The following is a 25,180-nucleotide window of genomic DNA, read 5'->3' on the forward strand; positions in this document are numbered from 1 at the left end:
AAATTATTCAGAGTAGTTAAATCACAAGCAGACTGTGATACATTACAGGAGGACCTTGCAAGACTGGAAGATTGGGCATCCAAATGGCAGATGAAATTTAATGTGGACAAGTGCAAGGTGTTGCATATAGGGAAAAATAACCCTTGCTGTAGTTACATGATGTTAGGTTCCATATTAGGAGCTACCACCCAAGAAAGAGATCTAGGCGTCATAGTAGATAATACATTGAAATCGTCGGCTCAGTGTGCTGCAGCAGTCAAAAAAGCAAATAAAATGTTAGGAATTATTAGGAAGGGAATGGTTAATAAAACGGAAAATGTCATAATGCCTCTATATCGCTCCATGGTGAGACCACACCTTGAATACTGTGTACAATTCTGGTCGCCATATCTCAAAAAAGATATAGTTGCAATGGAGAAGGTACAGAGAAGGGTAACCAAAATGATAAAGAGGATGGAACAGCTCCCCTATGAGGAAAGGCTGAAGAGGTTAGGGCTTTTCAGCTTGGAGAAGAGACGGCTGAGGGGGGATATCATAGAGGTCTTTAAGATCATGAGAGGTCTTGAACGAGTAGATATGACTCGGTTATTTACACTTTCGAATAATAGAAGGACTAGGGGGCATTCCATGAAGTTAGCAAGTAGCACATTTAAGACTAATCGGAGAAAATTCTTTTTCACTCAACGCACAATAAATCTCTGGAATTTGTTGCCAGAGGATGTGGTTAGTGCAGTTAGTGTAGCTGGGTTCAAAAAAGGTTTGGATAAGTTCTTGGAAGAGAAGTCCATTAACTGCTATTAATCAAGTTTACTTAGGGAATAGCCACTGCTATGAATTGCATCAGTAGCATGGGATCTTCTAGGTGTTTGGGTAATTGCCAGGTTCTTGTGTCCTGGTTTGGCCTCTGTTGGAAACAGGATGCTGGGCTTGATGGACCCTTGGTCTGACCCAGCATGGCAATTTCTTATGTTCTTATGTTCTTCAAGGTACAAAACAGATCTACCAATTCTTTTTGAGACAGCTTCCAGCATCCTGGGGACAGGATGACCGCACGCCGAAAAGCAGCAGATTTAAAGCAGTTTGCTTTTAGCAAATCAGCGGAAGAAAATGTGACTGAGACAAGGCTAACTCCGATGTCCTCCCAAGGACTAAGGATTGCTGGAGAAGAAGTAGCTGATGTGAGAATAGAGGGCACGGAGATCGCCCCGGGGGACACAGCTTCAGATTTCCCCACGAGGGATGAAATGCGCGGATGGTTTATTGAACTGCGGTCGGATATGCGGAGCCATAAAGCAGAAATTCTAGCATGCATCGAGAATATGAAAGAAGACATTGACGCCCTGGGCTCCAGTGTGGATGAATTGGACGGGAGAGCGGATGGGCAAAGTATTCAGATGGAGGCTTTGTTGGCCCAAACAAAGCAGTTTACGACGGAGCTAGAAGCTTTAGGGGACAAAGTAGAAGATCTTGAAAACCGATCCCGCAGGTCTAATATACGCATTAGAGGAGTTCCTGAGGAGGAGCAATACGCAGATAGCATGCAGACGGCGTTGAACATCTGTCAAGACCTCTGGACCTGCTTTGGGATCTCCTCGGAGGAGCATGACCGCGCCGTCCAGGTAGATTTTTAACGAGCACATCGAGCACTAGGGCCCAAACGAAATAACCAGCCCAGGGACATCATTATTAAATTTCTTCACTATAAACAAAAAGAAGAGATTGTTAAGCTGGCATGGGCTCATCCCCAATGGAAATGGCGTAATCATGACATTACCATCTACAATGACTTGGCGCCCTCAACGCTGCAAAAGAGGTTCCTATTGCGTGAGGCGACAACTGTTTTGCGCCATGCAGAGATTCGCTATCGCTGGGCCTTTCCCTTTGCTCTGATCTTCCAGCATCAAGGTATTTCATACAGGTTTAAAACGCTAGCAGAGGCTGCCGAATGCTTCACCCAAGCATGTAACAACGCCACATGTAACGCCACATGTGCCACATGTAACAACACCACATGTAACAACGGATGCAGATCTACAGTGGAGACGACAGGGGCCAGGCCATGGACGGCTCCGTAGACAATCAGCTGGAACTGAGAAGCTGGTTACCGAAAAGGGCTGATGGCGACAGATTGCTCCTCTGGAATTCTTTTAAGGACATTGAAGACTGTGCTGAACAATTAGGAGTTTCTTTTCAGTATAGATCATACAGTCTTCTATGTCACATGACTTTGTTTCACTGTTGATGGTTCTAATCCGTTTGAAAGTATTACTGGTAGACGCGTTAAGTTCTTGGCAAATGTTATGCTAATTTTTGAAGTCCACCAGGGCAAGGGTCTGAAATTGCAGAGGTCCGCAGATCAAAGAGACAGGGAGAGATAGTGGAGGAGAGGGCATAGTGAGGCCTAAGAAGAGTCTTCCTGCAGGACTTAGGCCCGTCCATTTCCCGGACATATCGGGCATGTTTGGACTGCATGACAAGCTTGTCCACAGTACATGCACAATCCATTCCTCTTCCGAAGTCTTCTCTCTTTGGATGTTAAGTGACTGTGACCAAGTTGCACCGGTTCTTCCTCACTGGCAACAGGAATCAAAGGAACCATCCTGAGTGCAGATTTAGCACGAACTTCCTTCTGAGCAGGTCCTTTACAAGGCTGGAGTTCTTGCACCTTATCACGAAGCCGGTGATCAATTCTAGTGGCTAAGGCCACTAGCTCATCCAGCGAGTCAGGTGTTTCACGAGCAGCCAGCTCGTCCTTCAAGCAGGAATTCAAACCTTTGAAGAAGAGAGTTTTCAGGCATCTAGGGTCCCAAAGTAATTCAGTCACAAGAGTCTTGGAACTCTATAGCGAAATCAGCCAGTGGTCGGTTGCCTTGCTTCAGGTCCACCAATGTAGAACCAGAGACAGTATACCGGGCAGGATCATAAAAAACTGATTTAAACAAGTCCATAAATCCGTCAATATCCTGAAGTATGGGGGTCTTTGCGTTCCCACAGCAGAAGCCCAAGTCAAAGCCCTTCCATCCAGTAGGATAGAATATAAGTAGTCTTGGCGAAGGCTTTGGGGAAGTGAGTGGGTTGTAATGCAAAATGCATTCAACACTGGTTTAAGAAGCCTCTAGTTCTCTGAATCTCCCCAGAAAAGCGTACTGGAGCAGCAAGAGGCACAACAGTCTTTATAATTACTTCAGGTAACTGACCTTCATTACTAGATGCAGAACCTTGATTCTTCTGTGCGTGCAGCTGATGAAACGCAGTAGTTAGATTCTCCAATACGTCTTGTTGTTCAGCAACGTGCTGATCCGGGCCTGGAATGGCCTGCAAGGTGTTGAGCTGAGCCGGATCCATGGAGTTAGCAATCTGTTATGGTTAATGGTGTTTGGGTGCATCCTTGGTCACTGTGGCAGCTGACCACGCCCATGGGGGGCAGTCCCTTGAGGGACCATGGTGTCGGGCTAGACTCCGGACAGACAAACACAGATTTGAATCTTTTATTAAACAGTGTGAATGGCCACCAGAGGTGGCAGTAGTGAGTAGGGGTTGTAGAGACCGGCTGGGCGCGTCTCACACAGAACACTGGAACAGCAGATCCTCTGCAAGGCAGTGCTTTAGTGGAAAGAGACTGAGAGTTATGAGCACACAATAAGATTAACATTCAGAGTCCCAATGTAGAAATAGGAGAATCTCTGAGACAGGGAGAGCAGGCCCTCGAGGAGCGAGTACCTAATCCCTTAGAGCAGAGAGACTCGGTAGCATTGTACTCACTTAGCAGTAACAGAGATTCCACTAGACGAGAGGTCCGGCACCAGAGCAGAGAGCAGGCCCTCGAGGAGCGAGTACCTGATTCCACTGAATCAGTACTGTGGAGAGAGATGGTTTCTGTACTCACTGATGGTAACTGTAAGTTAGTTCTTCCAAGTAGAAGGGCAGAGGTTGCAGGCAGCGACACAGGTAACATGGGCCCTCGAGGAGCGAGTACCGGTTTCCTGATCACTTGAAAGAAGCAAAGAGGCCCCCGAGGAGCGGGTACCCTGATAGAGATCCTGAAGGGTAGTAAGAGTTCCAGATAACGCTGGACTGGCAGAGTAGCTTAGGAACAAAGAGTGACTCCCATCCGTACAAATCCTGTTGCTAACTCAACGAGCTAGCAAATACTGTAGGCAGATATACCTGGAGGACGTGATGTTAGAACAGGGGGACGCCCCTGAAGTTTGCGCCAGCGTAGAGTTAAAGATGAGGGTGGCGTGCGTGCGCCCTAGAGGTACCTTGAAGGAGAATGGTGGGAGGCAGCACCAAAGCTGGTCCGGGGACACTGGAGAGAACGGCAAGCAGACGCCATGGCGGCCATCAGTCCAAGGTGAGCCGGAGGATCCAAGAGTAGAGAGAGGTAGGCGGGGCGAAGCCATCGAAGACCGACGGACACAACACGATCCCCAAGGACTTCGGATCTCTTCTGCAACTGAAGTAGCGTGGAACCTTTGCATTGTGCAAGGTCGCCAACAGGACTAAGAACAGAAGACGTCAGCAATCCCAAATCAGTTGAAATGCATCGTCTGACAACGCTCACTCTCCTGGGTCCCTGCTGAGAAAGTCTGCTCTTACATTGCCCTTCTTCTTTGGCACAATGAAATAAATGGACTATCTCCCCATATGTTCTTGATATGTGGACACTGGGACCACAGCCCTCAGACTGAGGGGCCTTGACAATGTACTCTCCACTGCCTGCTTCTTCTGCAGGGAGTGGCAAGGCAACTCCATGAATATGTGCCGAGGAACACTGTGAAACTCCATTGCATATCCATCTTGCATCACTTCCAGGACCCACTAATCTGATGTGATTTCGATCCACCTCTGATAAAGGAGAGAGAGGAATCCCCTTATCTCCTGTTCCCAGGGGTAGGGCGGCAAACCTTTATTGGGAAGTTCCACTACCCGAGCCTGTGCCTCTTCTGGGCTGTCTGGGACAAAAGGACCAAGACCTACTGAAAGGCTGAGTCCTCTGAAAGGTTGCTCCTTTATAGGGTCGAAAATGCCTGAATCCTCTAGCATGACCCTTCATGTTAAAGGGGCACTGCGTCTGTTTCTTATCCTCTGGCAAATGAACCAGAGATTCACTCCACTTACTGGCCAGTTTCTCCAACTCGCTCCCAAATAAAGGAAAGCCATTAAAAGGCAACTTGGTGAGGTTAGCCTTGGAGGTCGCATTGGATGGCCAGTTTCTCAACCATAACTGGTGCCTGGCCGCTATTATCAAAGCCATCCCTCTGGCAGAGGCACAGACCAAATGACAGCTTGGATCAGCCAGGAAGGCCACAGCTGGTTCCCTAACTGCCCTGGAATTCACCCCAGAATCATCAACCTCCTGGAAGAGAAGCAAATGATCTGTATTGCCACTGCTTCAAATGCCTGCTTAAGGATAGTCTCAATCTTTCTAGCATGAGCATCCTTCAAGGCTGCTCCTCCTTCCACAGGATTAGTGGTCCACTTGTAGACTGCGTACACAAGTGCATCTACCTTCGGAAACATAAGTGCCCTCTTCCCACTGGATCCAGAGGGTACAGGCTTTATGCAAGGACACCAAAATGAGACTTCCTTTTGGGCCAGTTCAGGCTACAAGTACCTGGCAAGTACCCAAACACTAATTAGATTCCATGCTACTGATGCCAGTAATAGCAGTGGCTACTCCCTAAGTCAACTTGATTAATAGCAGTTTATGGACTTCTCCTCCAGGAACTTATCCAAATCTTTTTTAAACCCAGCTACACTAATTGCATTAACTACATCCTCTGCAAACAAATTCCAGAGCTTAACTGTGCATTAAGTGAAAAAGAATTTTCTCCGATTAGTTTTAAATGTGCTACTTGCTAACTTCATGGAGTGCCCCCTAGCCCTTCTATTATCTGAAAGAGTAAATAAATGATTCACATTTACCTGTTCTAGATCTCTCATAATTTTAAACACCTTTGTCATATCCCCCCTCAGCCGTCTCTTCTCCAAGCTGAACAGTTGTAACCTCTTTAGCCTTTCATCATAGTGGAGCTGTTCCATCCCCTTTATCATTTTGGTCGCCCTTCTCTGTAACTTCTCTGCCGCAACTATATCTTTTTTGAAATGTGGTGACCAGAACTGTACACCGTATTCAAGGTGCGGTCTCACCATGGAGCGATACAAAGGCATTATCACAGTTTCTTGACTGCCACAGCACATTGAACTGATGATTTCAATGCCTGCATAACTGTCCTGTCCTAAAGTCATCGTGATCCTAAATGAACCTCAATCTCCGCAACTTCCGTAACTTAAAAAAACCTCTCCCCACTACAACTGTGGCTGCAGTGTGAAACCAGTGTCCAACAAGACCCTAAGACTGTTTTCACACTATTAACCTCAACACCACTAACCTGACAATGGATTAAAGGAGCTAGGTCAATCTTTCAGGTAACTGGTAAAATTTCAGTTTTCTTAACATTCACCAATAAACTATTCTGCCTCATCCGAAGAAGTGTCTCCTCTATACTCTGATTCACATATGCAATTTCTCCTGTACACTATTAGTCATTGGATACAGTAACTGCAGATCATCCGCATAAAGGTGGAAAGCCACATTCATTTTATCTAACAATTTACACTGAGGAATTAAAAAAATATTAAAGAATATCACAGATAAACAAGATCCCTGAGGCACACTGTGCTGTAAAACTGTCCACTCAGAAGCATCATCTCCCACTTGAATCTGATACGATCGTTTAAATATGATGAAAACCACTTCCCAACTATCCCTATACCAGTTTCTGCCAACCTAGTCAATAAAATAGAATGTGAAACTGAATCAAACACAGATGAAATATCTAAAAAGACCATAACCACTGCTCGATTCTTATCCAGTTCTCAAAGAAGATAATCTGCAACAGACACTAACACGGTTTCAGCGCTATGCATGCAATGGAATCCACTCTGGTTAACATGTAAAATCTCATTATCCTCGAGATAAGTCGTCAATTGATTTAACACTAACTTCTCAATAATTTTCCTACACAAAGAAGTACTTGAACACTTTAAAATAGGGTACAGTGTCGCCTTTTTAAATAAATCTGGAAAAGATCCTTCCATTAAGGATTGATTAACTAGGATGGATAAAACATCAGTAAAAAACTGTCTGTGACTGCATAAAAACCAAAATGGACAAGCATCCAAAGGAGTACAGGACCTCGTCAAGCCTGACAGAACCCTGTCAATTTCAGTCATAGCAGCCGGTTCAAACAAGCACCACTTTACCTGAACAACCAAATCAAAATCTGGGTGATCCAATTCTATGCAATCCACAGCAGGAGCTGTGACAATCTGAACACATTTATTTTCCCAGAATTGCATCAAATTGGTCCCACCAAGCCAAACATTCGTGGACTGCTCTGAAAACTTGGTCAGCCGAGTCACAAGAGTAAAGAGTTCCTATGGCTGTTCAAGAACACTTTAACTGTGCAGTAAAGTATTCTTTCCTCAACTTCAAAAATACAAGCTTATGCACAGATCTACAACTCATGGATCTATTTTCAGCCTCAACCCTGCAACGTTTTCTCCAAAGACGTTCCACACTTCGCATCATTTTTTTCTATTGAATCAAATTAACATTAAACCATGGCACTCTATGTCTTATGGTTTTACTCTGAATAACCTTTAAAAGGTGCAGTGACTGCTGAAAAGATTCAGCCAAAGCACTAGCTGATGTTATCGCCAGTTGCTTGATCTCAACAGAACTTTCTAATATTTATTTGTTTGTTTCTATACCGACATTCTATTCAAAATTTCACATCGGTTTACACGTAACAGAATTGTCTCCAAGTAAACTTATGAAGACAAAATACAGTAAAACAGTTAAACACAGTAAATATAAAAATTAAAAATCAATAATAAATTAAAATACCAAAACTATATAAAACAAGAAAACCTATTGTTCTATGACATTCTGTGTTCCTAAAAGAAGAGGGAAATTGTAGAATGTGAGGGGAAAGCTTTCAAAAAAAGCCAAGTTTTAAGGCTTTTTCTGAATGAAGATGTAGAGGGGTCAGTTCTCAGAGAAGTTGGCAGAGAGTTCCATATATGGGGACCTATTATAGATGCAGCTCGAACCCTAGTGGATGCTCGGTGAACTTCTTTGCTGGAAGGAGTTGTCAGCAAACCCGTGTCTGATGAACGGAGGTTTCTAGTAGATATACATAGGTAAAGGGTTTTTTGTAACCAAGTGGAATAATCATTATATAATGCTTTATGGACAAGCATGATAATCTTGTATTGAGGTCTGAATGAAATGGGAAGCCAATGTAATTGATTGAGTACTGGTGTGATATGATCAAATTTTCTACAGTTTGTTAGAGATCTTGCAGCAGCGTTTTGGAGAAGCTGAAGGGGTTTAATGGTGACAGCAGGCAAGCCTATTAAAAGGGAGTTGCAATAATCTATTTTAGAGAAGAGTAGGGATTGTAACACTGTTCTATAGTCTGGGGGGTGAAGTAAAGGTTTGAGTTTTCTAAGAATTTGCAGTTTATGAAAGCCTTCTTTAATTAGATTGTTAATATGAATTTTAAAGTTCAGATCCTTATCTAAGGTGATTCCAAGGTCACGGACTGATGTAGATGTTTTATATTTGAACATGACTGTGGAATCTATGGTAGGTGATGATAACTTGTTGGAAAGAAGAAGAAATTCTGTTTTATTCTGGTTAAGGGAAAGCACCATTTGAGATAGGATGTTGTTTATATCAGAAAGATATAATTCCCATTGAGTCAGTGTATTATTGATGTTGTTTTTAATTGGAAGTAAGATCTGATCATCATCAGCATATAGGAAGTATGAAAGACCTATTTTAATCAGATAGTGGCATAAAGGAAGCATGTAAATGTTGAAGAGAGTAGGTGATAGAGAAGAGCCTTGAGGGACTCCTTATGGAAGGGGTATAAGGTCAGACGTTTTGTTTTTGTATGTTACATTGAAGGATCGATTAGAGAAGAATGAATGAAACCATTGAAGGATTGTACCATTGATACCAATTTCTCTTAGTCTATGGAGAAGTATCTTATGATTGACCGAGTCAAAAGCAGCAGAGATGTCAAGAAGAATCAGGATGAAAGAGGTTCCTTTGTCAAATCCTTGATGAATTGTATCAATCAGAGTAATTAGTAACGATTCAGTGCTGTGACCTTTCTTAAAACCATGTTGAGCAGGAAGAAGAATGTTCCTGCTCTCTAAGAATTCCGAAAATTGAAGGTTAACTGTTTTTTCTATAATGTTTGTAAGGAAAGGTAGGTTGGAGATGGGCTGGTAATTAGATAAAATTGTTGGATCCAGTTGAGGCTTTTTTAGTATTGGTTTAACTACTTCACATTTAAGGGAGTTTGGAAGGAGACCTTGTTCGAGAGAAAGGTTTACAATATTTGTGATGGGCCTTGCTAGACAATTTGGAATTAGCTTAAGGATTTTTATTGGAATGGGATCACGTGGATGAGCCGCTGGGTTGATTTTCTGGATGATGGATTCAACCTCAGAGGAGGCGATGGTCTCAAATTGTGACCAAGTTGAAGTAATACAGGATGTAGGTGTCAAAAGATCAGTATTGAAAGGTAAATTTATTGGACTAAGCTTCAATATTTTGTCTTTAAGACAGAGCTTTCCAAACTTTTCATGTTGGTGACACACTTTTTAGACAAACATAATTTCGTGACACAGTAATTCAGTCTACTAGCAAACCACAGGTTAAAGGTTAAACAAACGAAATGTATTTCGACAATTTATGTATATTTCCTTAAATATATACATAATAAAATGTTTCACGACACAACCTATCTTGTGAAAACCTTTCATTTATATTAAAAATATATAATATTCCAAGATTAATGTTATTGTTATAATTTATGAGTAACAATAATAAAACAAAGTTATTGTGTTATTCAATTTACTTCTTTAATGAGATATATGAGCTTAATGGGATGAACACAGCTTTTGAAAATTTGGTGTTAATAAAAAAGTCCAAAGGGTCTTCTACGTAATTTTAAAAAGCTGCTCAGATTCACACTATAAAATTATTTGATAGCCTCATTCAACTAATTCTATATGGCTATGAGAGTGAAGTCTGGAATTTATAGAAAGGGACAGAATGTCAATATAAATCCTGCACCTCCAGTTCTGTAACTCTGTGCATCCACTGAAATTCCCCCAAACAATGGAGCTTGGATGTTTCCCTTACAGCTCATCATACTAAAAGATATTTTCAAATTCTGGTGTCACATCACAGTAACAGCAGCACAAACACCTTCCACTGCCAGGCACATTGTGAACTAACACAAAACCCCGCAAAAAAGACACTCAAAATCTATACTGCAATCCCATTGTAACATAACAGTAATAACACCAAGGACTCAAATAATAATAACCCTACCTGTGAAAAAGCAAGGGTAAATATTACACTGGGTCCTAGAATACCAATACACCACCTACTGAGGAAACAAAACAAACCAGATTGCTATAGATCCCTATGCTAGCAGAATCTCTCATCATGGTCACACACACAGAGCAGAGACAGACCCTCACCAAATACAGAATACAAAATAAAGGAGCACAAATTAGACAAAAACTGAAATGGAAACCACAAGAAGCCAGACTCTGTGTATTAACAATGGAAAAAAGGAGATAGAGCAGCTTTTAAACTAGAACAAAGGGGAAAGCCGACAGTCGCTCAGCAGCGCATGGTTCGGAGAGATGTATCTTTAAAGGATACTAATGATGCATTAGAATTAGGGCATCCCGACAGTGAGGTTCCAATAATTAGAAAAGTAGTCCAAGTGCCTGTAACTAAAAACTCACCTGAGCTAAAAAATTCTAACTTATCCCTATCAATTAAAAAGCAGAATAAAAATACAATCAAAAAACAAACTTTGAAATGTTTGTATGCTAATGCCAGAAGTCTAAGAAGTAAGATGGGAGAACTAGAATGTATAGCAGTAAATGATGACATAGACTTAATTGGCATCTCAGAGACATGGTGGAAAGAGGATAACCAATGGGACAGTGCTATACCGGGGTACAAATTATATCGCAATGACAGAGAGGAGCAGTCGGGAGGAGGTGTGGCGCTTTATGTCCGGGATGGCATAGAGTCCAACAGGATAAACATCCTGCATGAGACTAAATACAAAATTGAATCTTTATGGGTAGAAATCCCTTGTGTATCAGGGAAGACTACAGTGATAGGGGTATACTACCGTCCACCTGGTCAAGATGGTGAGATGGACAGTGAAATGCTAAGAGAAATTAGGGAAGCTAACCAAATTGGTAGTGCAGTAATAATGGGAGACTTCAATTACCCCAATATAGACTGGGTAAATGTATCATCGGGTCACGCTAGAGAGATAACGTTCCTGGATGGAATAAATGATAGCTTTATGGAGCAATTGGTTCAGGAACCGACGAGAGAGGGAGCAATTTTAGATCTAATTCTCAGTGGAGCACAGGACTTGGTGAGAGAGGTAACGGTGGTGGGGCCACTTGGCAATAGTGATCATAATATGATCAAATTTGATTTAATGACTGGAAAAGGAACAGTGTGCAAATCCAAGGCTCTCGTGCTAAACTTTCAAAAGGGAAACTTTGATAAAATGAGAAAAATTGTTAGAAAAAAACTGAAAGGAGCAGCTACAAAAGTAAAAAATGTCCAAGAGGCGTGGTCATTGTTAAAAAATACCATTCTAGAAGCACAGTCCAGATGTATTCCACACATTAAGAAAGGTGGAAAGAAGGCAAAACGATTACCGGCATGGTTAAAAGGGGAGGTGAAAGAAGCTATTTTAGCCAAAAGATCTTCATTCAAAAATTGGAAGAAGGATCCAACAGAAGAAAATAGGATAAAGCATAAACATTGGCAAGTTAAATGTCAGACATTGATAAGACAGGCTAAGAGAGAATTTGAAAAGAAGTTGGCTGTAGAGGCAAAAACTCACAGTAAAACCTTTTTTAAATATATCCGAAGCAGAAAGCCTGTGAGGGAGTCAGTTGGACCGTTAGATGATCGAGGGGTTAAAGGGGCACTTAGAGAAGATAAGGCCATCGCGGAAAGATTAAATGATTTCTTTGCTTCGGTGTTTACTGAAGAGGATGTTGAGGAGGTACCCGTAATGGAGAAGGTTTTCATGGGTAATGATTCAGATGGACTGAATCAAATCACGGTGAACCTAGAAGATGTGGTAGGCCTGATTGACAAACTGAAGAGTAGTAAATCACCTGGACCGGATGGTATACACCCCAGAGTTCTGAAGGAACTAAAAAATGAAATTTCAGACCTATTAGTAAAAATTTGTAACTTATCATTAAAATCATCCATTGTACCTGAAGACTGGAGGATAGCAAATGTAACCCCAATATTTAAAAAGGGCTCCAGGGGCGATCCGGGAAACTACAGACCGGTTAGCCTGACTTCAGTGCCAGGAAAAATAGTGGAAAGTGTTCTAAACATCAAAATCACAGAACATATAGAAAGACATGGTTTAATGGAACAAAGTCAGCATGGCTTTACCCAGAGCAAGTCTTGCCTCACAAATCTGCTTCACTTTTTTGAAGGAGTTAATAAACATGTGGATAAAGGTGAACCGGTAGATATAGTATACTTGGATTTTCAGAAGGCGTTTGACAAAGTTCCTCATGAGAGGCTTCTAGGAAAAGTAAAAAGTCATGGGATAGGTGGCGATGTCCTTTCGTGGATTGCAAACTGGCTAAAAGACAGGAAACAGAGAGTAGGATTAAATGGACAATTTTCTCAGTGGAAGGGAGTGGACAGTGGAGTACCTCAGGGTTCTGTGTTGGGACCCTTACTGTTCAATATATTTATAAATGATCTGGAAAGAAATACGACGAGTGAGATAATCAAATTTGCAGATGACACAAAATTGTGCAGAGTAGTTAAATCACAAGCAGATTGTGATAAATTGCAGGAAGACCTTGTGAGACTGGAAAATTGGGCATCCAAATGGCAGATGAAATTTAATGTGGATAAGTGCAAGGTGATGCATATAGGGAAAAATAACCCATGCTATAATTACACGATGTTGGGTTCCATATTAGGTGCTACAACCCAAGAAAGAGATCTAGGTGTCATAGTGGATAACACATTGAAATCGTCGGTTCAGTGTGCTGCGGCAGTCAAAAAAGCAAACAGAATGTTGGGAATTATTAGAAAAGGAATGATGAATAAAACGGAAAATGTCATAATGCCTCTGTATCGCTCCATGGTGAGACCGCACCTTGAATACTGTGTACAATTCTGGTCGCCGCATCTCAAAAAAGATATAATTGCGATGGAGAAGGTACAGAGAAGGGCTACCAAAATGATAAGGGGAATGGAACAACTCCCCTATGAGGAAAGACTAAAGAGGTTAGGACTTTTCAGCTTGGAGAAGAGACGACTGAGGGGGGATATGATAGAGGTGTTTAAAATCATGAGAGGTCTAGAACGGGTAGATGTGAATCGGTTATTTACTCTTTCGGATAGTAGAAGGACTAGGGGACACTCCATGAAGTTAGCATGGGGCACATTTAAAACTAATCGGAGAAAGTTCTTTTTTACTCAACGCACAATTAAACTCTGGAATTTGTTGCCAGAGAATGTGGTTCGTGCAGTTAGTATAGCTGTGTTTAAAAAAGGATTGGATAAGTTCTTGGAGGAGAAGTCCATTACCTGCTATTAAGTTCACTTAGAGAATAGCCACTGCCATTAGCAATGGTTACATGGAATAGACTTAGTTTTTGGGTACTTGCCAGGTTCTTATGGCCTGGATTGGCCACTGTTGGAAACAGGATGCTGGGCTTGATGGACCCTTGGTCTGACCCAGTATGGCATTTTCTTATGTTCTTATGTTCTTAACAGAACCACCATTCCTCATAAAACAAATAAAATTAAGAAACATAAAGCATCAGTTATAATTGTAAAGCCATACTAACAAAAGAATATTTTAAAACTACTGATAAATAGAATTTCTATTAATTAAAATCACATACATTTTTTTACAATTTCCCAAACACCAATAAAATATTTCAAAACAGCACATATATCAAATAACACCCAATAATTAAAACTAATAAGGATTTTAAAAAGCCCCTGCTTTCCATACGTGGGAGCTCTTGATTTCCAATCACCCTGATATTGACAAGGATTAGGAGGTTATCCTCTCTCTCACACATACTCACATGTCCATTCTCTCTCACATATACACTGTCACATACATACACATTCATGCTCTTATACCCACCATAACCTCTCACTCTCACAGACACTGACACACTCTCAGGCTCTAAGACACTCTCTCCCCCTCCACACACACACCCCCGCCACACACACACAAACTCTTACTCCCCTGGATTTTCTCATACACACATGCTTTCACTCTCTCTGGCTCCCTCACATACACACACACCCAGGCAAGTTCCCAATCATTCTCACACAAACACACACACCCAAGCAAGCTCCCAGTCATTCTCACACACTGAAACTGACCCCCAGGCAGGCTCCCATTCATTTTCACACCACTCCCTCACCATCCCCCAGGCATGCACACATTCATTCTCACACACACAGACCCCCAGGCAGGCACCAATTCATTCTCACACACACACACATACACCACACACAGACAGGCACCTATTCTCACACATACAAACCCCAGGAAGACACCCATTCATTCTCATACACAGACACACCCTTAGGCAGGCACCCATGCATTCACACACATACACCCCCAGGCAGACTCCCACTCATACACATGCACACACTAGAGGCAGACCCCCTCTCTTTCTTTTGCCAGCAACCTCAGAGCCTCTGTCATTCCTCTGCTGCCACTGTCACATGACTATTGGGGAGGCGCTGATTGCTGCTACTGGCACTAAAGCCCTTTCTGCTGCCTCCTCTGTGCAGGCCCCGTGGGTTTCCACTTCCTCCATGTTGATCTCGTACATTGTGAGATCCGCATAGAGAAAGTGCTACTCTTGCACATTACCAAAGAAAAAGCTGATGTGCACGGAGCAGGAGAGGACCTTGGGGTGATAGTGTCTAATGATATGAAGTCTGCGAAACAATGCGACAAGGCGATAGCAAAAGCCAGAAGAATGCTGGGCTGCATAGAGAGAGGAATATCGAGTAAGAAAAGGGAAGTGATTATTCCCTTGTACAGGTCCTTGGTGAGGCCTCACCTGGAGTACTGTGTTCAGTTCTGGAGACCGTATCTACAAAAAGACAAAGACAAGATGGAAGCGGTACAGAGAAGGGCGACCAGGAAGGTGGAGGATCTTCATCGCATGACGTACGAGGAGAGATTGAAGAATCTAAATATGTACACCCTGGAGGAAAGGAGGAGCAGAGGTGATATGATACAGACTTTCAGATACTTGAAAGGTTTTAATGATCCAAAGACAACGACAAACCTGTTCCGTAGGAAAAAAATCAGCAGAACCAGGGGTCACGATTTGAAGCTCCAGGGAGGAAGATTCAGAACCAATGTCAGGAAGTATTTCTTCACGGAGAGGGTGGTGGACGCCTGGAATGCCCTTCCGGAGGATGTGGTGAAGACCAGAACTGTGAAGGACTTCAAAGGGGCGTGGGATAAACACTGTGGATCCATAAAGTCAAGAGGCCGCCAATGAAGAGTGGGTGACTCACCAGAATGACAGCTACTGCCTGGAGACAATACCCTTATTCAATAAACATACACATACTTACTGTGACTCCAACATCGCTCTAAGCTTCAACAGCAAGAGGAAATGTGGAAAAATGGATTTACACTCACAAAGAGGGGAGTAGCTGGCTTGTTACGGCGGTTACTACCCCAAACCAAATAAGCCTGATACTTCACCTTCAATGCATGTACAGCATAGTTCTCTGCTTCAACGACAGGGGAGAAGAAAAAAGGGTTCGCACTCACAAAGCGGGGAGTAGCTGGCTTGTTACGGCGGTTACTACCCCAAACCAAATGTGTCTGATACTTCACTTTCGATGCATATCCAGCATGGCTCTCTGCTTCAACGGCATGGGAGAAGACTGATACATCACGCATTTCCAGCATAGCTCCCTGCTTCAACAGCAGGGGAGAAGAAAAACAACCAATAAGGACTGTATAATATAGTCTGGGTAAAACAAATAAGCATGGGTGTAGCTTGCTTATTGCGGCGGTTACTACCCCTACTACCCCTAACTAATCAAGCTAGATATTTCAATGGTGGGGGTGGAAGGTAAATAGAACCAAGAGCTAAGAGAAACAGATAAGTATGAGAGAAAAAATGTGTGAAGCTTGCTGGGCAGACTGGATGGGCCGTTTGGTCTTCTTCTGCCGTCATTTCTATGTTTCTATGTCGTTTCTATGTGCCAATCAGTAAAAAGTAATTTTATTTTTTTTTTTACCTTTGCTGTCTGATCTTAGTTTTCTAATCGGTTGGTCATAGGCTTTTTTGTTCCACCTTCCCTTTCTTATTTTTTTGCCAGTTCCTTTCATATTGTCTTTTTTTCTATTTGTTTTCTCTCCATCTATCTTCTTCCCTCAAACACACAGTCAGGTTCTCATTCTCACATGCTTTCTCTCTCTCACACTCACACACACACAGGCTCTCACTCTCACATGCTCTCTCTCATACAATCATTCATATACAGTCTCTCTCACTGTCACATACTCTCTCTCATGCAATCATTCATACACACAGGCTCTCACTGTCACATGCTGTCTCTCACACACACACAGGCTCTCACATGCTGTCTCTGCAAACATTCAGGTCCTCACTCCCACACACAGTCTCTCAACTCATTCTCACACACAGACACACAATCTCACCTCATATACACACACACAATCTCTCAACTCAACTCATATACACGCACACAATCTCTCAACTCATCTCATATACACGCGCACAATCTCTCAACTCATCTCATACACACACTCTACGGGCCCTCAGCCTCTCTCTTACCTCTGGGCCTCCTCTTCACGGGTCACTGCAGGATGGGCTCTGCAGCGGCCCTGATCTTCTTGAGCCGATCCGCGGCGGCCCTGATCTTCTCGGGCCAATCCGCGGTGGGGGCCCTGCTACTGGGCCTCCTCCTCTTCTCAGCCCACTGCAACAACACTGCTCCTCTTCTGCACGCGGCTGATGCTCCTCCTCCTTCCTGCTCGTGCGGCTCTGGCAACATTTTTCTTCCGGGGCCGCGTGGGCAGGAAGGAGGAGGAGCACCTGCACATTTAGATGTGACCTTTTTCTTTGGGCCATGGTGACGTGAGCTCCACACGGCCCTGCCGATCTTCCTGCTGTGTGTCTCCGGCACAGCACAGCGATGCTTAACTACTCAGCCGCCAGTGGGATGAGGTCCACTGGCGGCCGCATTGGCTCCCTCTGACCTCTCCTCGGTATACCACTTGCTCCGCCCCGTCACATGCACCGGGCTTGCGCGGCACACTGCAGGCGACACACTAAAGTGTTGCGACACACATTTTGGAAAGCTATGCTTTAAGATATTGAGCAAATTCATGACTGGATATTGATGGCATATCTTTTTGTAAATCGTAATTAATAGGATGAGTCAATTGAGAGACATAATCTAAAAGGACTTTCGGATTATATTGATAGTCATGAATTCTTTTTGAGTAGTAATTTCTTTTGGCCGTGTTTTATATCGATCATGTAGTTGATTTGTAGGATTTTTTCTCCAAGCTTTTTCAGCTTGTCTTAATAGACGTTTATTATTTTTTAGATCTTGATTATACCACGGTGTTTTGTGTTTTACTGAAGTTTTTATCTCTTTTTTGATGGTTGGGCAAATAATTTTAGCAGTTTTTGTATTGATTGTAAACCACTGCAGATAATGTGTCAGAAGTATCCAATTGTTTTAGGGCCTCCGGAAGGGTTTTTTCCAGAATATCGCTGGGGCATGTTTTGATGAATTCAATGAGTTTTACATTATTGTGGGAGTGGATACATGAACAATCAACTTGGAATTTAGTTTGGATTAACTTATGACCTGACCAGGGAATAGAGGTAGTAGAAGGGGGTGAGATGAGAGTTATTTTGTTGTTGATAATATGTCAGAAAGTTCAAGCTGGAGAAAGAACTTCAGGTTGAATACTTCCTGTGCTCAGGTCCCCCGTAAGTCTTGCAGCAGGCAAAAATAGATCTTGACCTCTGATGAAATGCCCACTACTTGAGTCAAATATTTTTAAGGTCTCAATCAGACGGAGAAAATTAGGGAAATTAGGTTAGAATTATATTCTACACAGTGCCCTTCCTCTCTGGAAAGAAAGAAGCCACATTTTATCTGCTGTTTGTTTTTTCTTCCTGAAGATGGGTCCGTTGTGGTGATGCCCGATACCTCACGCATGCTGAAGCTGGCAGGACAGTGTCTGGAGAGGGCTAACTCTACAGTGGCCAAGATAGGTTAGTCTGATCTGTTCTCTACATGTCAGCAGCAAGGGGGAGGTGACAGAGATGAGAAAGGAGCTGTGCTAGAGACTGGAGTAATGTGCTGCAGGCTTGGAAAAGTTAGATGGATCCATACAAAACTGGGTCTGGAAGGGACCTCAAAAGATCACCTCTTTCATTACCCAGCCACTGAATAGGATTACATCTAGATGTAGCTTCCCAGATAGAGGTTAGTCTAATCCCTCATCCACCATGAAGCATTCCCTCCATTTTCACCTTCCCAGACAGAGGTTTGCCTATGCTCCCTGACTTAACATTAATTACTGTCTGACCGCTTTGTTAGACAGAAAAGTGTATATGCTTTAGATTTTGTATATAAAGCAGTTTTACTTGCTGTACCCTGATGGACGTTCTGTTTTTGGGACTGAGACGTCTGGGTTATATTCTATGCTTTAAGAAATAGTTTTGCTGTAAATTACTATCTGGAAAGCCTGACTTTTGAAGTGTGAAGGAGGTTTCTTGCTCACTTTGTCTGTGGTCAGCTGGACAAATTCCTTCAGAATTGGTCTTGGATATTGTTTAAGAGATTTGTCAAGCTAGGTATTTTGTATTGTAGGTTCAGGGGCTGTTTTAGGGCATGCCAGGTGTCAGTTTTATTTTAGCTAGAACTGGCTTTTTATGCATAATAATAATTGTCTCCTTTAGGGAGAGTTGCAGGAAAGTCAATTGCCTCCAAAGTTCCCAGTGCTGCCTGGACTCCCAGTCACCACAGTGCCCCATCGGACGAAGGAGGAAAGCCATCGTTCTTTCCACCCCCGGATGTTTTTCAGAAGCTGCAGGAAGCTGAGGCTCACAGTGCTAAAAAGTAAGAAGTCCTTAGTGACTGTGAGTATGAACCTGCTTTTCTACTTTGGTCATTACTTTGCTGCCTTCCAGGCAGATGTGTAAGTAAGTGCAGAGTGGGAAAGCTCCAGCAGCAGGCCCTGTCTCTTATGGGTATCCATACAGCACTGCATATGTCTACAGTGCTTTAAAAATTAGTTGCAGTGGTAGACCTTCTTTTCTGTGCCATTTGGGGTAGGCTGGGAGTCCCTGTGGCTTTTGAGGAGAGAATATCCACGGCTGGAAGTTCCTTTCTACTTTTATGATCAGGACTTCTGGAAGCGGTCAGAGATAAGAATAGGAGCGATACTAGGTGGTTCTTGTTTGTCTGTATGAGCTACCCAGTGTGTGGAGAATGCCGAGCTCTGAGCAGTGCCTCTGCATGGAGTATGACAGCAGCTTGAAACTTGCAGCTGGATTTTCTGTCTTTCTTTACAAAGTCTTCTAGTCTGCATTATACAGCAAAGCTGGTTTTAAGCGCATTACAAATATGTATGTAGAACATGAACATTTAAGTAATGTACAAAAGCAGCCATCAACAATAAGCTACTAAACACTTATACATAGGCGCATTCATTCAGTCAAATGAAATGAAGTAACTATCGAGTGATGGTAAAAGGGCAGGAAAATGATGCACTTTAAAACCCTAGGCCAAGGCGAAAGTGGAAAAGCCCTAAAGTCCATCGTCTTTCAAGTAACCAGCAGAAGGTATTGCACAGTGAAGGGTTTTCTTGGAGACGAGCCTTTATACAGAAGCACATACTGGTGAGGCTTGATGCATGGACAGATGAGTTTTATAATCAAACTAGCTAGGACCATCGTCATTAATTGCCTTAAAAACCAGGACAGCTAATTTGTTTTAGAATAAATAAACTGTTGTTTGCCGTGCAATGTGAAGGAGACTTTTCCCTTGCCTTTTTCATTTGCTTTGTCTCTTTCTGATGGTTTGCATTGTGGGTTTTGGAGATTTTAGTTTGCGTGGTTACTTTTAGATCAGGGAGGCAGTTTTAAAATAAATAAATTACAGCCAGTTTAAAATGTATCCTGAAAATAATGGGTAGCCTATGAAATTCACGCAGTCCTGTAACTGACTGAGCCACAACATTTTGCAAACGTTGTCCTGTGCCCAGCATATTCAGCGTTACAATAAGCAAGTGAACCAGTCACAAGCCATTGAATATCCTATCTTACTCAATGGATTGATTTTAATTTTAAAAAAGCCACTTTCATCTGAAACCACATAGATAGTCTAGAATCTAAAAACACGCCCAGCTGGCATGACGGTGATATAGTCTATGCTTCTCACGGTCTCACCATAAAAATAATACTATGGTCACTATTGTGCCATTCTTGCAGGGCCCACACGCTCTCCGTGGCAGCAGCAGCATTCACATTAATGCTACTTGCACCCTATATCCGGAGCTGTGCTCTCTCTGTGGAACCAACATTCACATTAAAGCTACCTGCACCTTATGTCAGGAGCCATGTTCTGTCTGTGGCAGTAGCAGCATTCGCATTAATGCTACCTGTACCCTATGTCGGGGCTGTGCTCTCTCTGTGGCAGTAGTAGCGTTCACATTAATGCTACCTGTTCCCTATGTTGGGAGCTGTGCTCTCTGTGGCACCAACATTCACATTAATGCTACCTGCACCTTATGTCAGGGGCCATGTTCTGTCTGTGACAGTAACAGCGTTCACATTAATGCTACCTTTAGCCTTCGTATGAGGTTGTACTTTCTCGGTAGCATTATGTGAACGTTGCTACTGCTACATTTACCCTATGTCATGGGCTATGCTCTAACCATGGCAACAGTAGTCACATTAATGCCATCTTTACCCTGTGTTTGGGGCCATGCTCTCTCCATTGCAGTAGCAGTGTTCCCATTAATGCTACCTTTACCCTATATCGGGGGCTGTGGTCTCTCTGGGGCAGTAGGATTCACATTAGCACTGCCAGTAGCTTGTGTTGGAGGCCATGGTCTCTCCAGCACAGTAGGGTTCATATTGGCATAGTCAGTAACTTGTGTCGGGGGCCGTGGTCTCTCCAGAGCAATAGGGTTCACATTAGCACTGCCAGTACCTTGTATTGGGGGTCGTGGTCTCTCCAGGGTAGTATGGTTCACATTAGCACTGCCAGTACCTTGTGTTGACGGCCATTGTCTCTCCAGCGCAGTAGGGTTCACATTAGTACAGACAGTAGCTTATGTCAGGGATCGTGGTCTCTTTCAGGGCAGTAGGGTTCACATTAGCACTGCTTGTATATTACATCCCTCTATATGCTTTTGATGATTCTGTCTTTCAAGGGAGCTCACGCCATTGGAAGAGGCTTCACTGCAAAACCAGAAGCTGAAGGCAGCATATGAGGCCCGGCTGGCTCGAATGAACCCAAAACAGGCTCTGCAGAAAACTTCTTTGGCAAGTGAATGCAACAGAACTGAGTCTGGGGATGGTAATGGGAAATCTTCAGTGTACCCTGTCAGACCTCTTATCAATTATATCTCAGTACAATCCCAGTTACTATTAAAACATAAAAGGGGGGGGGGAGGAGGCAGGTATTAGATCTGAGACTGTCCCATCCCACAGAATTGCTGACATATTCATTCCCTTTTCCTTTGTAGACACTTTCCCTTCAGCGACGAATGATGGAAAACCTGGTTATTGCCAAAGCCCGGGAGGAGACTGTATCCTTTCTCAGGAGTCCAGGTGGCAAGCATTGGTCCTGCCCTGTCTGTGAATCTGGAGAGAGACACCTGAGACACACTAGAGACTGAGTGCTGCAGGGCAGGCGTTAGTTGCATTGCAGAGCTGTGTGTGGAGTGTCAGTACTGGAGTAGCAGGAGGTGATGCAGGGCAGGTGCACTGGCAGAGCTCTGGGGGTCTTGGGCCTGGAATAGCATGGATGATGCAGGGCAGGAGGGAGGGTCATTAGCAGAGTCGTGTATGGGTCTCAGTACAGGAGTAGCAGGGGTGCTTTAGGGCAGGAGCGAGGTGATTGGCAGAAAGGAAAATTGGTTCTTACCTGCTAATTTTTGTTCCTGTAGTACCACGGATCAGTCCAGACTCCTGGCTTCATTTCCCCCTGCCAGCAGATGGAGACAGAGGAAAAAAAAGCTTCGCTGACACCGTATATAAGCAACAGTGCCCCCTGCAGTTCCTCAGTATATCTATCAAAGCAAATAATAGCAAAAAAAAAAAAATCCATCGAACTATTAAACTATAATCAACAAGAACATGGAATGCAACAGAGAACAATCTTACAGCTGAGCGGACGACTTTCCCCCTAATATACCCCTTCTCTGATTGGGTGGGCTCTGGCCTGATCCGTGGTATTACAGGGACGAAAATTAGCAGGTAAGAACCAATTTTCCTTTTCCTGTACGTACCCAGATCAGTCCAGACCCCTGGGATGTACCAAAGCTCCCTACTCCGGGTGGGACCTGGAGAGAACCGCTCGCAGAACATTCTCGCCAAAGGAAGGGGTTGCCGGAGCCCCCACATTTAAATGATAGTGCCTTGCGAAAGTATGCAGCGATTTCCAAGTTGCCGCCCTGCAAATTTCCTGTGGAGAAACAAGTTGAGATTCTGCCCACGAGGCCGCTTGCGAACATGTGGAATGAGCACACAACCCTTTCGGAACTGGATGACCCCGTGTGATATACGCGGAAGAAATAGCCTCCTTCAACCATCATGCAATAGAGGCTTTAGAAGCCTTGGAAACTTTGCTCTTACTACTCAAAAACACAAAGAGGTGATCGGGCCTCCTAAAATCATTCATAACCTCGAGATAACACAATAAGGCTCTCCGCACATCTAGACGTCTGAGCTCCCTCGCATGAGGATCTGACGGCAGTAAGGCAGGAAAGGCCGGAAACTCCACCAACTGATTGACATGAAACGCTGAAACCACCTTTGGTAAAAAGGAAGGTTAAGGAAACTCCGGATTTCGAAATTTGAAGGAAAGGATCTCGACAAGATAACGCCTGTAACTCGGAAATCCTTCTAGCTGAACAAATGGCCATCAGAAAAATTACCTTAAGCGTCAAATCCTTCAGTGTAGCCCTTCGGAGCAGCTTAAAAGGAGCTTCATACAGAGCTCTAAGAACAAGATTAAGATTCCAGGACGGACAGGATTACCAAACTGGACGGACGAAGATTCAATGTCCCCCATTTTAGTTTCTTTGTGTAAAGCATCATGTTGCTTCCCCATTATGAATACAATTCAAGAATTGATTGATCTTGTATGGGGCACCCCGGAAGCTAATCTTAAAAGGGGGATGAGCCTTGGAAGCAGTGTACCCCATAGATCCGGCGGCGAGAGCAGTTGCGCCTTCTGAAAGTGGATGTGCTAGTGTGTGCTGTCATCAAGCGGATGACTATACCTGTAGAATGGGGAGCGGCATTGAAGGATACGTACAATAGGCTATCCTTAAGCAGGCCTTTGAGGCAGTGACAATGAATTTGCAGTTAGCCTCTTGCTGCTCCCTGGTGGCTTTCTCTTGCTTGCTTCTCTCTCAGGAAGTCGATGAGTCTGGTTTTAATTCCAGGGCAGTGATGAAACCAGCAGCTGCCTTTTTGGCAGTTGCGGGTTGCGACCTGGTCCATACTTCTGCCAGAGGGGTGGCTTTGGTGATAGCGGCCAGGCATCAGCTATTGCTGAGGAATTGGTCGTCTGATTCAATTTCACATTCTAATCTTTCGAAATTGCCTTTTAAACGATCACTCTTGTTTGGAAGTGAATTGACAAAAATGGCCAATAAGTGGGGTGAGTCCCAGGTTCCTCGGTTACCAGAGGATAAAAAGCAGGTGCCGCATTTGTTCGGTGCTAGGGGTGTCAAACGTTTTCGACCCTACAGAGGAGCGGCTTCTCAGAGGATTCAACCTTGGGTATGTCTCAGTCCTTCATCCCAGACAGCTCAGACGGGGCGCAGGCTCGAGCAGCGATGCCCCCCAACCCCCTCAATAAGGGTGTGCCGACCCACCCCTAGGCAGGGGATAGGGGGTCAACTGCCTCTTTTTTTTTTTTTTAATCTGATGTGGGTCGAGATCACTTCAGAACAGTGGGTTCTGGAGGTGATAAGAGACGGCTATGCTCTAGAGTTTCTCAGCGTTCCTTGGGATGGTTTCTTGGTGTCTCCCTGCAGCTGTCCATGGAAGAGGCAGGCAGTGGAGTGTACATTGTCAAGGCTCCTCAGCTCGAGAGCCCTGATTCCAGTGCCCATGTCACAAGAAAATACGGGCCAATATGCCATTTATTTCGTTGTACCCAAGGAGGAGGGTTCATTCGTCCCATTCTGGATCTCAAGGGAGTCAACCGTCATTTGTGAGTGGCTTGTTTCCGCATGGAAACCTTACGCTTGGTCATAATGGCAGAATAGTTGGGGAATTTTCTTATGTCTATGGAACTGTCAGAGGTGTATCTGCATTTTCCTATCTGGCTGGAGCATAAACGGTTTTCTGCGTTTCGCTGTTTTGGGGTGACATTATCAGTTTCGAGTGCTACCCTTCGGTTTGGCTACCATGCCCAGAGCCTTCTCCAAGGTTATGGTGGTGGTAGCGGCAGTATCGAGAAAGTATGGCATTCTGGTCCACTCGTACTTAGACAATTGGCTAATTCTAGCCAAGAGCATGAAAGTGAGTCTTTAGGTCTCGTGCAAAGTGATCTCCTTGCTACAGAAACTAGGTTGGGTGAACTTGGCCAAGAGCAATCTGCAGCCAACCCAGCACTGGAGTATTTCGGTATTCATTTTGACACGAAGCAAGGCAGGGTGTTTCTGCTGGAGATCTGCATTCAAAAACTTATGTCGCAGGTGCAACTATTGTCAGAAACAATACACTCGACGGTGTGGTCTCATCTGCACGTGCTCGAGTTAAC

At 43.7% G+C, this 25,180-nt stretch overlaps 1 protein-coding gene across 3 annotated transcripts in view; it reads left to right on the forward strand.

Annotated features, from left to right (window-relative positions):
* The window catches only part of VPS9D1 (VPS9 domain containing 1), a 306,602-nt gene that overhangs the window by 17,561 nt on the left and 263,861 nt on the right, over nucleotides 1-25,180 (forward strand). For all 3 annotated transcript variants that reach the window (XM_029608215.1, XM_029608216.1, XM_029608217.1), the window contains exons 3-6: nucleotides 18,349-18,441; nucleotides 19,132-19,291; nucleotides 21,612-21,723; nucleotides 21,927-21,989. In XM_029608215.1, the coding sequence (XP_029464075.1) occupies nucleotides 18,349-18,441; nucleotides 19,132-19,291; nucleotides 21,612-21,723; nucleotides 21,927-21,989 (428 nt within the window). The remainder of the gene's footprint in view (nucleotides 1-18,348; nucleotides 18,442-19,131; nucleotides 19,292-21,611; nucleotides 21,724-21,926; nucleotides 21,990-25,180) is intronic.

Source organism: Rhinatrema bivittatum, chromosome 7 (genome assembly GCF_901001135.1).
Source record: "Rhinatrema bivittatum chromosome 7, aRhiBiv1.1, whole genome shotgun sequence".
Taxonomy (NCBI): Eukaryota; Metazoa; Chordata; class Amphibia; order Gymnophiona; family Rhinatrematidae; genus Rhinatrema; species Rhinatrema bivittatum.